The sequence below is a fragment of the Conger conger genome, chromosome 1 (genome assembly GCF_963514075.1).
Source record: "Conger conger chromosome 1, fConCon1.1, whole genome shotgun sequence".
NCBI classification, from domain to species: domain Eukaryota; kingdom Metazoa; phylum Chordata; class Actinopteri; order Anguilliformes; family Congridae; genus Conger; species Conger conger.
In genome coordinates, this window is record NC_083760.1 from 61,607,968 (window position 1) to 61,623,127 (window position 15,160).

The following is a 15,160-nucleotide window of genomic DNA, read 5'->3' on the forward strand; positions in this document are numbered from 1 at the left end:
GACGGAGTGGGTGTAGCATCTCAAGATTCTTTGTGATTTCAAATTAATCTCCTTTAGTGAAGTGGATGCTTATGAAAAGAATCAGATGGGCCTGATCCCCTCACTGATTCATGCAGTGCATTAAAAAGACCATCCCTGCTATTATACCTGCTGCTTTTGCACCATCACAATGGGAATATACATTGTAGTACTCTCTGCATTATGAAACTTGGACTATACTGTTGACAGGTTTTCTAAGAGTACTAGCTTTATTTCTCAACTCATAGAATAAAATAGAATAAAACCCAGTTATAACCTAGTTATAACTCTCAATATTAATTGAATAAGACCTAGTTATGCCTGGATTAGCACTAAACATTAGGTTTGAGAAAAAGTTTCAGTCTGTTTTCAACACTTACACTAGACTGAACTTTGAATTATACACTAAGCAGCAGGTATTTACACAAAATTCCCGTCTATTATTTGGAAGAGTGCTTCTGCTACATCTAAAATTGCTAAGTACAGTAGTTGCTTGATAAAGGTTGACAGCATCACTTTAACTTTCTGTGGTAGTGTCTCCATCTTCACATTCTCCCTGTTCTACTCCTGTCCACTGTCATAAAGCACTGGTTTATGAGCTAGCCTAACTTCTCCCTCGAATGTAGTATAACACCACCGACTCCGAGATGTACTTTGCTAGTAAACTAGTGGCCAGCCACTAATTCAAAATGCAGGCTGCAATTCACAGCCAGAGCAATTTCTAGTCGATTGGTACATCACGTATACCCTATCCACAATTGTTAGGCAACAATCCAGCTGTCATAACACAGATTTGAAAAAAAGGTAGGAGTACCTAGGTAGTTATACATAAATGAATTAAGAATGTCTGTTAACAGTTTAATACGATGAGACATACCACTGAATCACTGTGAAAACTTCATCCCATGGCCAAACCCACCAAATGCTGGTAAAACACTGGACTTTCACAGGCTGACAGGCCCATTAGACTAAAATGTCCCCAAGGATCTGAAAACAATATAAAACGTTCTGCTTGTGAGAAATCCCTTCCCTTCTAACAGAAGTGTTCATCCATAGTATGAAAAGGTTCACTAAGCAATTTTATTCTCTGGGTTTGCTGGATAATTCTTTAATGACACATTGTACTGTAGTCCAGCCTTAGTCAAAGTTGAGTTCAGAATGAGTTTTCAAACAAAGTGAAGTAGCTGCATTAAACAGTGCAAGAGTGTACAATACTTCAAAATGTACATTTTCAGAAATCTTCTTGCACCCACCGATCAAAACAGAGTTAACTTATCTTATTAAAGTTTTCATTAAATAAGTCAGTTTCCCCTTAAATTGGTTTTGAATGCAGTAGAGTAGTGTGATGTTTTTCATTAAGTGATTTTTCTTGATTGAACGTATTGTTTAGTCTCCTTAGCACGATATGAATAAAGAAGGTGTGCATTTAATTGCCAATTATTCAGATCATTGACACACTTAAAGTTAATAAAAATGGGTTAAAACCAATGATCAGTTTAAAGGGAGATTTTCTGTGCCATCCATTTTTAGCCTAGCTACCACTGCTTATACACGTATTATTAAGACTAAATAGCCTATGATAGATTATTCATTCTGCAAACTTGGGGATATGATATGATGTAAGCAGTCCATAAGTATTTGGACAGTGGTAGAATTTCTGTCCTTTTGGCTTTGTACTACAGCACATTGGCTTGAAAGCTAGGTTTAATTAGCAGACATACAAATTGGTGGTACAGCCAGGAAGGATTTTATTTTAAAGAAATTGTGATAATTGTAATCATTCCCACTGATCTCCTAAGCGCCTGGCAGTTTAATTTTGACAAAGCATTCCCTCCAGCCCTGGTAAGGCCCTGCACTAGTACAGGGTAGGAGGTACCGGATCTAGGCAGTCCAACAGTGAGAGCACTGTTAGTGGCATAACTGTCACATTACAGATAGCCATTTTATTCCGATTTACCATCTCTCTTTCATTCTAGTACTGAGGATTTCACCGGCTATTCTCTTTGAACTACCTTATAGCAAGGATTTCATCAATGTGGACTAGATAGGACACACGCATTAATAGATAAGATATAAGATGTACTTTTATTGGGCCCCGTGGGGTAATATGTCCTCTGCATTTGACCCATCCTACTTACTAGGGGCAGTAGGCAGCCACAGTGCAGCGCCCAGGGACCAACTCCAGTTCTGAGGCCAGTGCCTTGGTCAAGGGCAATGGCAGGAGCACTCCTAACCTGACATGCATGTCTTTGAGTGTGGGAGGAAACCAGTGGTAGAAGTACCCGGATTAAACCCTCAAGATTAAATGAGAGAGAGAAAGAGACAGGACAAACTATAGATATTTAACCCATTATGGACTATAGAAAACCCATAGAAAGGCCTAGGAATCACAATGCACTTCAGCGGTCATGTGTCTTGAAAAACAGTCATATGATCCAATATAACGCTGGCGTCGCATACGTCTGTTAAGGGAGATGTAACGCGTAGGTCGCATCAGGGGTTAATGAAAACGAGCTGTGTCTCCGCTGAGTGATGATGGGGAAAAAAAACCCCAGTAACCTAGCCAACATGCACGCAGCGCACGGGCGTGAAGGAGACGTCTGTGTCACCGTCGCTGTCCACCTCCTTCATTTCATGCTGATGAAATGTGTCTGACCAGACCCGTGGAGTACAGAGCAGACGCCGCTTACCTCACTATGACATCACAGAGTGCCTCCAATGAGGGATTTCTTTTCACACCAAGCAGATTACTTCTCTCATCCCTGACCCACTCTTTTCTCTCTCTCTCTCTCTCTCTCTCTCTCTCTCTCTCTCTCTCCCTGTATGCCCCCCCTTGTCTCTCCCTCATTTTGCCTTTCAACATCTCATCTCTCAACATTTATCTCTCTTGCCCTCACCCTCTTCCAATTGCCTTTTTAGAATGTGTTTTAAATCCAAATCATTTTCTTCTCTTTCAACATCAATGACAGAGTGGATGGAATGAGTGAGACCACAGGCGAATGGTGGACATATAGTACATATGTATGTTTATGGTGGACTGAGAAGGAGAGAGAGATGAGAAAGAGGGAAAGGGAATGATAAATAAGGACTAATAGTTGAAGAGGAGAAGAGAGGAGGAGGGCAGAGGAGGAGAGAGACAGAGTATGAAAGAGGGAGCGTGGAAAGGAAAGAGTGAAATGGGAGGTGTGTGCAGCAGTTGTAGAGAGTGTGGGAGTTGTGAGAGGGGAAGTTAGAGAGAGGAGAGAAAAAGTGACAGGGAGGGGTGAGAGAGGAAGAGAAACAGTAAGGAGGGATGGAGTGTGGGTGAAAAAAAAACATAGAGAGGAGAAAGTTTATAAGGCACAGTTTGGGGAAAAAAATGCTTGGAAATCTGTGGTGGCCAGCTGCATGAGTAGAGATAGCAGAGAGAGGCCTTTAATTCTCAATCCCCACAGAGCCTTTGAAAATAACCAATCTTCTTATCACAGACGCGGGGCTGCTTATGCAAATTGTTGTGGAGTGGAACGTTTAAACGGAAAATTACTCGACAGCAGTTTTTTCCCCTCTTCTCTCTCTCATTCTTTCCCTCTCTTTCTCACTCCCTCTCTCATTCTCATTCTTGTTCTCCCCCCTCTCTCTCTCTTTCTCTCCCTCCTCTCTCTCTCTCTCTCTCTTTGCCACATCGAAAGCCTGTTTCGCGTCTCAGATAAGAAGATGAATTGCTCTCCGTGCTTTGAAGCGCTTCAGGATTTAAACACGCTGGTCTAGCTCCAGTCTAATGCAGTAGCTCTTACCGCCTTTGTAGCAGGGAGGGGGGGGGGGAGAGGAGAAAAAAGCAAAGAAGAAAAGCGACTCAAAACAACATAGATTCTGTATTCACTCCTGCTCTGACATATTGCAGCCACATTCGGTTGTGTGCCTCCGCAGACAAAAAATAAATAAATAAATGAACCCAGAACTTTCAGTTACATTTCCATTCATTTTTGCTAATTCAGCGTTGCATTTTCTTTTAAATAATTTATCTTTTTTTAAGACATATGGGAAATATTTTACAGCCAGGAGATAAAAAAGCATTCATTTTTTATGCTTTAAACAGTGCAGACCTTGGTAAAAAATAATCCATAAATCCTGTAATCTATAATTGAAGGTGGAAGGTAAATGTATCAACAGGTATTCACTTAGGGGCCATTCAGATCATTGCTTTGCCTGTCAGATGGACTGCTAACCTTAAGTGTGTCACTTTTCGGGTGTGTGTCCGTGTGTGTGTTTGTCTGTGTGTGTGCGTGTGCGCACGTGTGTTTGTGTGTGTGTGTGTGTGTGTGTGTGTGAGCGCGTGTGTGTTTGTGTCTGTATGTACTACAGCTCCAGTAAATGCCAACTGCCAATCTTATACATACAGACAGCTAATGTACATTTGTAAAATTACATATTTCTTGCTAAAATGAAATTGGCTTTGGTGCTGTACATTCTATGAAATTTTATCGCCACATTGTGTCTTTTTGAAAAGACAAGCAACAGTATGCTTTTTAAGAGGTAACAAGACTCTCATGACATACATTTTACCGTACATAGTGAAAAGGATTCATTGCTTTCATTCCACCATTTGACAAGCATATATTTGTTTGTAATCATGCTCAAATGTGACATTACTGTCAGTGGCATATGTTTTGAATATGACAAACCATATTCTATGTTCTTTTCTTCACAGAGACAACTCAGAAAGAGGAAGTGCTATTTACTCATAGCAGGAGCAGTGGTCTTGACCTTCCTCATCATCATCATCGCTGTCTCCGCAAGAAAATGAGACCTCTTTCCAGGTGGGGCCTGCCAGGTGTCATTCAGATTGTATTGTAATAGGTTTGGTACAATGTCAGCCATTTCAAAACTCAATAGGTCAATCAAACAATCAAACAATTAAATTCAAGACTTTGTGTTCACCACAGCAGCCTTCCAAGCAAACACATATATGCTTTTATGGAATGATTAATCAATGACTCAACAATGAATCTATAAATCCATCAAGTAGGTAAATAAATTTAACCCTTTTTCAGTTGCTATTAATCATATATGCAATAAGTACTGTAGCATCCTGCTCAATTTAACATGTGTCTTCACTGTGTTTGATCATAATTTACTCCAGGAGAAAAACGAGAGAGAGTGTATAGCCCTTAATGTAAAGATTATTTTGTGACTGTAATTATTTATGGAGCTTTTTTATATTCATTTATGCATTATTGAGGAGGGGCTTCTCAACCACATGCAGGTCATTTTACGGGCCCTGGTTTGGGAACCCCTGCTCACGATAGTCTGTTACAGCACCTACTGTATTATGGCTTGTCACTGCAGTGTACATTATAGCGACTCAATCGGTGTGGATGAACAAGTTTTGTCCAACAGGGGAGCACGAGAGAATTATTCAGATCTCCAACATTGCACCAGCACGTAATATCACAACCGTGGAAGTATGAGCTCACATATCTGTACATGTTCTGGTCAACACGTCAGCTAGGATCATTTCATATCAGTAGCGGTACAGGTTGGGTCATTTACTTACTGTTCAGCTGTGACGAGCATGATCGTAACGTGCTTGTCTGGCCGTTGAACATGCCAGGGCTCTCGTTATTTGCGTGCTGATTGTCGTCTCCTACAGGCAATTAAGTTGCTAGTCCTCATACTGTATGGCTTTCCAGAGTTACTCATATGAACTTCAGATGTTCTTTTTGTGTCAAAAAAAGCTACATTGTAGCTAGCTAGTTACAGCAGCATACAACACATCCTCTTCCCTGTGGACAAAATGTGTACAGTCCGTTATTGTAACACGGTAAACATATAAACACGGTACAACATCAAAGTAATGATGTGCTGATTTGCGCTGATCTTCATTTAGCAAATTCTCTAGCACAATAGTTGTGGTAGGGCTTTGTTTTAGAACCCGTTAATTACCTCGTAGGAAAATACCAGGTTGCAGGTAACCGACAAAGCGGACTGTAAAATATATTTTCATAGTACTTGCATACGGTACTTATGGTCTTTTAACAGGCTGTAAAATAAAGTGTTACCAAAGTTGTTAATAACTAGCTATGTGTGCCATGAAGGCTTTTTTTCTTGTAAATGCAATTATTGTATAATACCTACAGAATGTTTTGTTGAAATACAGTTTGCCCATCACATTTTATTCCAGAAATATAACTCCCCCTCCTCCCAATCAGGGTCCAAGGCTCCCGCTTTATTTCCTGTCAAAAAGGCTTTTAAACACCTGGATTTTCAATCTTTTATCAAGGCTTTCACTGTTGCTTTTCACTGCAGATGACAGGACAATCCTCTTCCATCTCAATTCAGAGGCGCATTTGCTTGTAGGAGATGACAGTTCTCGTACTCCATTACTCAACCTGTTTTGGAAAGTTTTTTTCCAGGATAAGGATCCATTTATTTCCTATGAAAAAGCATGTAAAGATGTCTTGATAACTAAGGAGTTGCTTTGGCTGGATTTTTAATCTTTTCGGTACATTTATGAAAACAGTGCTTTTGAATAGGTCGCCAATCCATTGCACACACACCATTCACTCACACACTCCAAGGGGCAATTCACTCCCAAGGGGCAATTGAGACTCTCCAATTAATTTGGCTTGACCCATTCCCACAGTTCACTAAACCCCCCGTCCAACCACCACCACCGCAATCTTTGGATTCCCTAGCAAAGACATCAGAGTGCTATAACGTGACGCTGTCACAATGAGTCAGGTGTGATTTTTATCGGAGAGAAACACAGCCACACCTCTATTACACGGAGGTCAATGAAATCTCGAAGAAAAAGATCGCCACCAAAATGAAAAGGCACAGCCGCTGCACCCTGGGAGTCCGTATTCAGCACTGCTTAAATGATCTGTAACTGAAATTTTCTGCGCTAAGATAATAAGATACCCATTCATTACTACTTAAAATGGTAATGTTACCACTTGGAAAAGCAATCACTTTGTGAGTTGCTGAAAGAGTTCATAGTTTCCATGCAGATGGCATACTGTTTTTCCAGCATGGAAATAATGAAGCAAAGTTAACTTCGCCAAAGCGGATATAAGCTGAACCGCAGAGAAAACAGTGTCGAACAGAATATGTAATAAGAATGAGCACCACCTTCTGTGAGGAACCAGCCAGTTTGAGAGCTTGAGAATGGTATTTTTATATTATGGGTGAAGGATGGATTGCTGCCACTGTCACTTCAGTAAAATGGAACTGAAGCCACTAATGGATTAAGCAAAAATGTGTATGTATGTATTTTGTTACTGGAGCCTATTCTATAGCAATTCCAACGAGGGGGTATAAAAAAGATTTTTATCGTAGTTCAATCCCACCTACAACAGATCAGCCGAGAGTAATAGCCCTGTATTGGATAATGAGCCATGGTACCTTTCCTGGAGATAACATCTTGCAGAAAATGGAGTGATCTCTCATGATGAGCCCACAACAGGAAGGAAAAAGCCGCCATTCAAAAAAAACCTTAATGTACCTAAAAACTAATTTGCATGAGCTCTGTACACTGTGTACCTTGCCTCTCAATTGCATGTTAATTAACCCCAAAATAAAGCTATTTTCCCTCCTCCAATGGTTCCCTCTATGAATGGGCATAATGATGTATGATAAATTCATCTTCTTCAGAGCTGTGGAGAATAAAGCCAGTGGATGTTTTATCTGATGGGGTACTATCATAGTCCATGGAAGAAAGTACTTTTCATATGCAAGCAGAAGATAATTAAAATACAGTATATGCTTGCATCTGAGATGTTCTGTCACAACTATGAAAATAAAACCTAATAAAAAAAAATGCACAGCTGAAGGAATAACGTGTGAGCATTTTCAAATGTTCATTCCTTTTTTCACTTAAGTAATTGTTACAATATTTCTTATTAATTTCTGTATTTTCCACATAAGCTCAAAATGTTGCCTTAGCCTTGCCCCTTACCTTACCGAACACAGACCCTGGCTATTGCATAACTGCAGACGTTCAAACTTATATAACTGATATGCATTAAAAGTATGATTTAGAAGTGTTTTGATGCGTGGAACACTTCATCTGCTGACAGAAAGAGAGCTGTAATCATTTTATTACAGCGGATGTGTCCCAAAAGATGGGTTGTGGGCAGGTACTGCAGTGCCAGGTTGCTTTGATATTCTGAATCACATTTAAAAGAACAGTAGTTATGGGAGAACAATTGCTCAGTATAAATATTGCTTACTTGGAGAAAGAAGATGGACTGGAGAAAGGTTTCTTACTGTAAACAAACTGTTCAAATTAGTACAATTATTTCAATACTTCAAATATCGTAATTGTCAACTGTGCATCACCCTATGGAGCTCCTGGCCCCAGTTATCACCGGCAGCAAAACTAATTTAATATTTGATGTGGCCTGTTTTTTAAATGTATTTACACAAAACAGTGCCTTCAAAGCATTTAATAAATTATAAACATGCTTGCAGAACTTAAGTCTTAGGTGTATATATAACTTTGAACTAAAAAAGTAAGGCAAATGTTACAATTTTCCCTTTTGACATTACGGGGAACATATGAAACTAATCATGAGATAATTGTATTTGGTCAGAAAGTACCTCTTTCCAGACATTAATTGCTATAGTTAATAGCAGTGACCTTTGACTGGATATAGTAATTATTCAATTATCAGCATGCATCAGGTACCCGGTTAATACCGCTTGAACCCAACACACAGTCATTGTGTGACAATGAGACTTTTATGCATGTTTAATTCTGACAAACACAAACAATGAAATGCTTATTAAAGAAGGTAGGATACAGACATAATTCATGCAGGGGACAGATTTATCTAAATACATCAGCATAGGCTATACAGAATTGTGAATGATATTATTATATGTATGTATGGACAGCCCTCAATCTCTTGTAGAACTAGGTCAACAAAATGTTTACATTCTGTAGGTTTACATAGTATGCTAATAAACATGCTGCAGTTGGAATTAGCTTGAGACTATACTCAAGAGCACCCTCCACTACCAGCCAAAGACAGTACCAGCCAACGAAATCTAGGGCACGCTCTTTCATAAACATGCTTACAATTTCATAAATGCTTGCCCTACTGCCATCAAACTTGGCAGTCCAATCAACAGCCATACTAAGAGGCTACGGTTTATCAGTTGGTAGTAAGGCACCTTTAATGGCCACTGGTGGAATATGAAGCTGATTAGTCCCATATTGGCACAATAACAAGCAAAAATATTTAAAAGAGGCTACATTTCAAACAGGCATTTGTAATGGCACGTTTGAGCCACAGTCATGACATTTAGTACATTTGCCTCATGTCTAATTCTGTATGATTTGACCACACTATATGTAACCGCCCCTCATGCTGTTACAAAACATTCTGTAATGATGGAAAGTCACTTCAAGGTCTCTCTGATTGACTGGTAGCTCAAATGTTGCAATGGCGTGTTGGGCTTGCTGCTTGGCTGCTGAGATTGCAGCTGCTATTATTATTATCATTATTATTATTATTGGTTTTATTATTATTATTGTTAATAAGATGAGCAATGGTCCTGTCATGCTCATGTTGCATTCATGAATAAATACCCTGCCCCTTACAATCATCAACACCCACACACATACAAGCAAAGGATCAGCTCACAACAGACCAATGATACATTACTGCTTCTGCTGTTTGCATCCAGTTCTGTCACTCCAGTGCTTGTGTGCTCAGGTCCCAGACCAAAGGATTACTCAGTTGGATTTGTGTGTCTGTTCCCCTGAGGTGGGGGGTTGGTTACAGAAGCAGCTGGCCACCTCTATAGCAGACATGATCCTTCTAAAGATCCTGCCAGTGGCAGCAGCAACCAAAATTAGCAATGGGTTCAACCAGAGACCATTATCCTGGGAAAATGCATAATGATCAACATGTAGGTAGATGCATCTAAATAAACCAAGTAATTTAAAATCACAAGTGCAGCACACAGTGACGCATAGCAATTGGAGATGTACAATTATAAGATTACATCTTATAATGCAGCAGCAAAGATCAGATTAAATCTACACTCACTGAGCACTTTATATGGTATTTATTAGACTTATTTATTGGTCTTCTGCTGCTGTAGCCTACATACATACGAAGTTTGACACATTGTGTGTTCAGAGATGGTCTTCTGCATACCACTGTTCTTATTTGCGTTACTGTCCCTTTTCTGTCAGCTTTGACCAGTCTGGCCCTTCTCCACTGACCTTTTTTTATTTTTCCCACCATTTTCCTAACTCTAGAGACAGTTTTGCATGAAAATCACAGGTGATCACAGCAGTTTCTGAGATATTCAAACCACCCTGTCTGGCACCAGCAATCATTCTACGGTCAAAATCAATTAGATGACAGTTCTTCCCCATCCAGATATTTTGTCTAAAAAATTGCTGAACCTCTTGACCATGTCTGTATGATTTTATAGATTTAGTTTCTGCCACGTGATTGGCTGATTCAATATTTGCATTAACAAGCTGGTGTACAGGTCTACCTAATAAAGTGCTCAGGGAGTGTATATTCTGAATTGCAGGATTAAAAGTTTGATTTTCTTTGAGCGATATGTTATCTGTATACATATGTACAGCGCAGTCCGTGCATATTTGGAACGTGGTACTCCAGCATATTGGACTTGAAATTAAACAATGAATATGTCATCAAAGTGCAGACTGTCACTTTCAATTTGAGGTGAAATATTGAAATAATGTCCATTGTTTAGTTCTCCAGAGGAGTTATTGTCTGTTTTGCCATTGCATACTTGTACCAAAGAATTTGTGCATATTTAAGATGAGTGTTTACATTATCAGGGAGCGTTGTCACAGTAAGTTGCCAGGAGCCTTTGCTTTAACTATACTTGTCCGTGTTTACTTGAGAACTAGCTCACCCCCAAAATTGCCTGTTGCCAAGTGCAATGACGTTCTTTTGAATTTGGTGAGAATTTGGTGAGACTTCATGTGCTTACTAGCGAACTAACTGAGCTAACCCTGCTACACATAGTAGGTGAGATTCCCCCATACTTGTTTTGCCACCCCATGTGTTACAAAATAAGGAACCGTTGTCACTAAAGCAATGGCATCATGAAATATTTAATGCAGATATACTTTATATCCTGTGACCAGCAGCTTGGAACAGTATGTAGCCTAGTGGCTAAGGTGCATGATTGGGACCCAGAAGGTTGGTATAGCCACAATAAGATCTGTGCAGCTGTTAACCCCACATTGCTCCAGAGGGGATTGTCTCTTGCTTAGTCTAATCAACTGTACATCGCTTTGAACTGTAATGCCCATGTGGCTTGGGCTTGGTGCTATGGCTATGCTATGCCTCTGCGATTGGCTTAAAGTCATTAGCCATGTATCTTGGTATTTATGACTTATGTCCTATTTATGCAGCACAGCCTGCAAACTGTTATCCAAAAAGTTATATAAAACAAGTAATAAAGCGCAACAATCATAATATTAAACTCAATTTCATTTTTCTTAATCCATTCATGTATTTCCCTGGAATTGCATATTTTTCTGTTTTATGGTGACTGCAGCATTCTCCAAGTAAATAGCTTGTTACTGCTGTAGAAATAACAGCAGTTAAAATAACTAATTACAGAAATAAAGAGTATATAAAATAATATAGCGGTAATCCGCTATATTGGAGACAGAGAAAGGAAACAAATAGATTCAACTTCACCATCGGAAAAACGTATTATAGGATTATACCGAGAATTCTTGGAGGCATAGTGGATTTGTGCCGCAGATCAGTTGATCGGGGCCTTTCCTGCCATGGGGCGCAGTCTTGCTGAACCCACGAACAGAAAAAATGACATGAAAACCGCTTGCCCCATGTTTCAATAAGAAAAACTCTGCTTCTGGTTTCACTTCAAAAGAAGGCCTTGCCATCGCAGTGTAATAGAAAATCAAGCATTGATTTCCTCTAACACTGGAATCAGTGTGCTCACTGAGCCCAGAGACCAGAGGGCTTCCCTGCTGTTCTTCAATTACCCGGGGAACACAGCGCACAAACGGCCACTGTCTGAGGGAGAGAAAAACAAAGAGAGGTGTAGAGGAGGAAATAGAGAGAGGGGGAAAAAGGAGTGGGAGAGGCAGAAATCTTGGCACGATACATCAGTTTAATGAAGGTGGCGATGACAGATAGAACCATGGAGCCGCTTTGCCTCTCAGATCAATAGCCTGGCTCTTTACGGCACACTAAATAACGCAGTAACTGCAGACTGACACTTATTTCTGGGAATTATGGTGCTGGCGTCGCGCTCACATCTTGTTTACAGAGTAATTTGGGTGGGAGATTTTTCAATATGCATGCCACTAGTGTATAGCAATAAGACAGGCCTTTTGTGGTGAAGAATACAATGGAAATACATGGATTCCACTCTAGCTGAAGCCTGTCAAAATAAAAATTAAAAAAACATTATCATGGTAGGGGAATTATTAGCAGGTTGTTGTAATATTATGACGGCATGACTGTCTTATGTTCGGGTTCTTCCTCTGACATGTTTTGGTTTGCTCCTTTATTGGTTGTCAAGGTCACCTTAATTCTAAACGGTTGTAGCCTGAATTTGGATGACTAGCCTGTTTCTGGCAGAGGCCAAATTTAAAAAATGTATGAATTATAAAAAGAAGGGAATACATTTTTTCCCATTTAATAAAGCATTTTCCTTAAGCCCAAAGATTAACACTAACTCTAAAGGATGTATATAATTTCTGATGTGGGTTTAAAACCTTAACTCTGATGTATTCCCACAGAATCATTAAGTACTGTAGCACCATATGGGGTTGGACAGTGTAGGCGGGGCAGCAAGAAGCACAAACAGGAGAAAATGTCTGCCACGAAATTGGCCAGTTAGTTTTCATTTTCCCAGTTCAGTTCAAAATTTTCAGTAACACTGTTTTGGGTGGTAGAAATCAAACATGAGATAATTTATTAATTAAGATAAAAGGCAATGGGCAGCAGTGCGGCGGTCAGGCATGCGGAGACAGAACCTTCTAGAATCTGCTCTGGGAGAGGCCATTTCCTGACAATTCATGCGTGTTCTGTAACAAGAGGGGAAAAAAAACATTAGTGGCGTATTCTGAGATTGGGCTCAGCGTCTCTTTCCTAGTGGCTCTGAGGGCAGCTGTGCCTTTCTGTCATTCTGCACTGGGCGCTGATTGAACGACGCCTGGCTGCTGTTCTCCAGTGTCCTGTATTGTTACCAGAGAGCTCTGCTGTCCCAGGTGCCGCATGGGGTGGCTGCTTTGCGAGGGCCAATATCAGGGCGGTTGGGCAAGGTGCTACGGTGCCACCCCCTCCTCAAGCGTACAGCCGCCAGCCCAGGGAAGCCTTAGCCCAGAGGGAGTATAGGTGAGACAGAGGGCGTCTGCAATGGTGCACCACGTCAAAGGTGAACGTCTGGAGGAACAGGAACCATCAGGTGACCCTGATGTCCTTCTCCCATTCCATTCACTATAGGGAGGCGTGATCAGTAAGCAAGGTAAAGTTTGTCAGTGGGCTGCTTCCTGCTCTGAGCCACCTGTAGTGTCTGGCCTCTGCTAGTCCCAGGTCATGGTTGGCCTGCTGGGCACCAGCAGTTCGGAAGGGCACCGAGATGTCTGCCCACTCTTGGGGGTCCAGCACATTAAATTGCTCTTTGTACTCTTTGTACACTTTTGTCTCTTTCAGAAATAGTGGGATGCCATCATTTTCTGTCTTTTTAAATCAGTCAGCTCTGCTGCATTCATTCATGTAGTAAAAATGGTCCAGTAGTGTCTGAGTAGATGCACCACTGTAATGGAGACCCTACTTATCCCCTCCACTTCCTCCTCACATCCACTCCCAGCACAACCTCTGATGACAAACGGGCGGCAGTCTATCATCCGAGTCACAGTACTGCGGTAATGGACTGTAATTGTGCTACCCTCACACATTCCTCTTTCTTCACCCCAAAGAGCTACACACATTTTCCCCAGGCGAAGAGGGGAAGAGACAAAACAGAGCTCTCTGCCTCTCCAATATCACCAGAGTCTGAAAATAAATGTCATACTGAAGAAAGCTTGCCCTGGGGTTGCTGTCAGTGTTTACCACTAATTTCAAAATCTTCCTTCAATGTGTGTTTATATGAAAATTAGACACTTCTCAAGGCCAGATAGGCAATACGTATTTGAAGTATAAGTGAGTATGAGTCTAAAAAAGATTAGATTACACAATGTTGAAAATCCAAGCTAGAAAATCAAATTGCCCTAGTTAAATCGCATACAAATTGCGGCCAGGAAATTCTAATACTTCCTGAACATATGGGCAAATGACAGGTACTGTAAGAATACACAAATGAACCGCTAGACTTTTCCATTCTCTCAGCTTTTTCTCTTAAATCTGACAGGTATGCTGACATACTGACACAAACAGGTGATCATTACTCCATAATGGCACATTCTACAAAACAGCAGGTTGTTTGGAGAGCCTAAATATTACTGGAGACATATAGGACAGTCTTAAAACGGATGGACTTCATACAGCAAAAAAAGTTAGTCTGATGTGAACTCACTTTTCAATGTTGGTGCTTAACCCTATCCACTTTGAGATTTAAAAGACTGTCCGCTTGTGAGAACAGCAGTTTCATCCATCTATCCAGTATCTTAACCAGCTTATCCTGAACAGGGTCGCAGGGGGGCTGGAGCCTATCCCAGCATACATTGGGCGAAAGGCAGGAATACACCCTGAACAGGTCGCCAGTCTATCACAGAGCACACACACCATTCACTCACACACACTCATACCTATGGGCAATTTAGACTCTCCAATTAGCCTAACCTGCATGTCTTTAGACTGTACCCGGAGGAAACCCATGCGACACGGGGAGAACATGCAAACTCCACAGTGCTACCCACTGCACCATCCGTGCCACCCCAAGAACAGCAGTTTAGATGCTTATCTGCTCTTATCTGCAAGGCAGGCCAATAGAACTTCAGGCTCCTCCTCACCACGCTCACAGTTTACAACCCTGACCTCGCCACAGATTCAGATAATAAAAGGAATATTCAAACAATTCTTGATACCATTTTTCTACATCCGAAAAAAAATCATGTTTCAAAAATTTCTATGAATAAACACCATTTTTTCCTTATCTCAATTTTATTCCAAGTCTGGCCTAC

General features: G+C 40.7%; 1 protein-coding gene across 2 annotated transcripts in view; it reads left to right on the forward strand.

Moving 5' to 3' along the window:
* Positions 1-15,160, forward strand: part of tsnare1 (T-SNARE Domain Containing 1) — a 177,636-nt gene that overhangs the window by 146,858 nt on the left and 15,618 nt on the right. For both annotated transcript variants that reach the window (XM_061262253.1, XM_061262263.1), the window contains exon 11: positions 4,706-4,814. In XM_061262253.1, coding sequence (XP_061118237.1) covers positions 4,706-4,801 — 96 coding nt within the window. In that variant the 3' untranslated portion in view covers positions 4,802-4,814. The remainder of the gene's footprint in view (positions 1-4,705; positions 4,815-15,160) is intronic.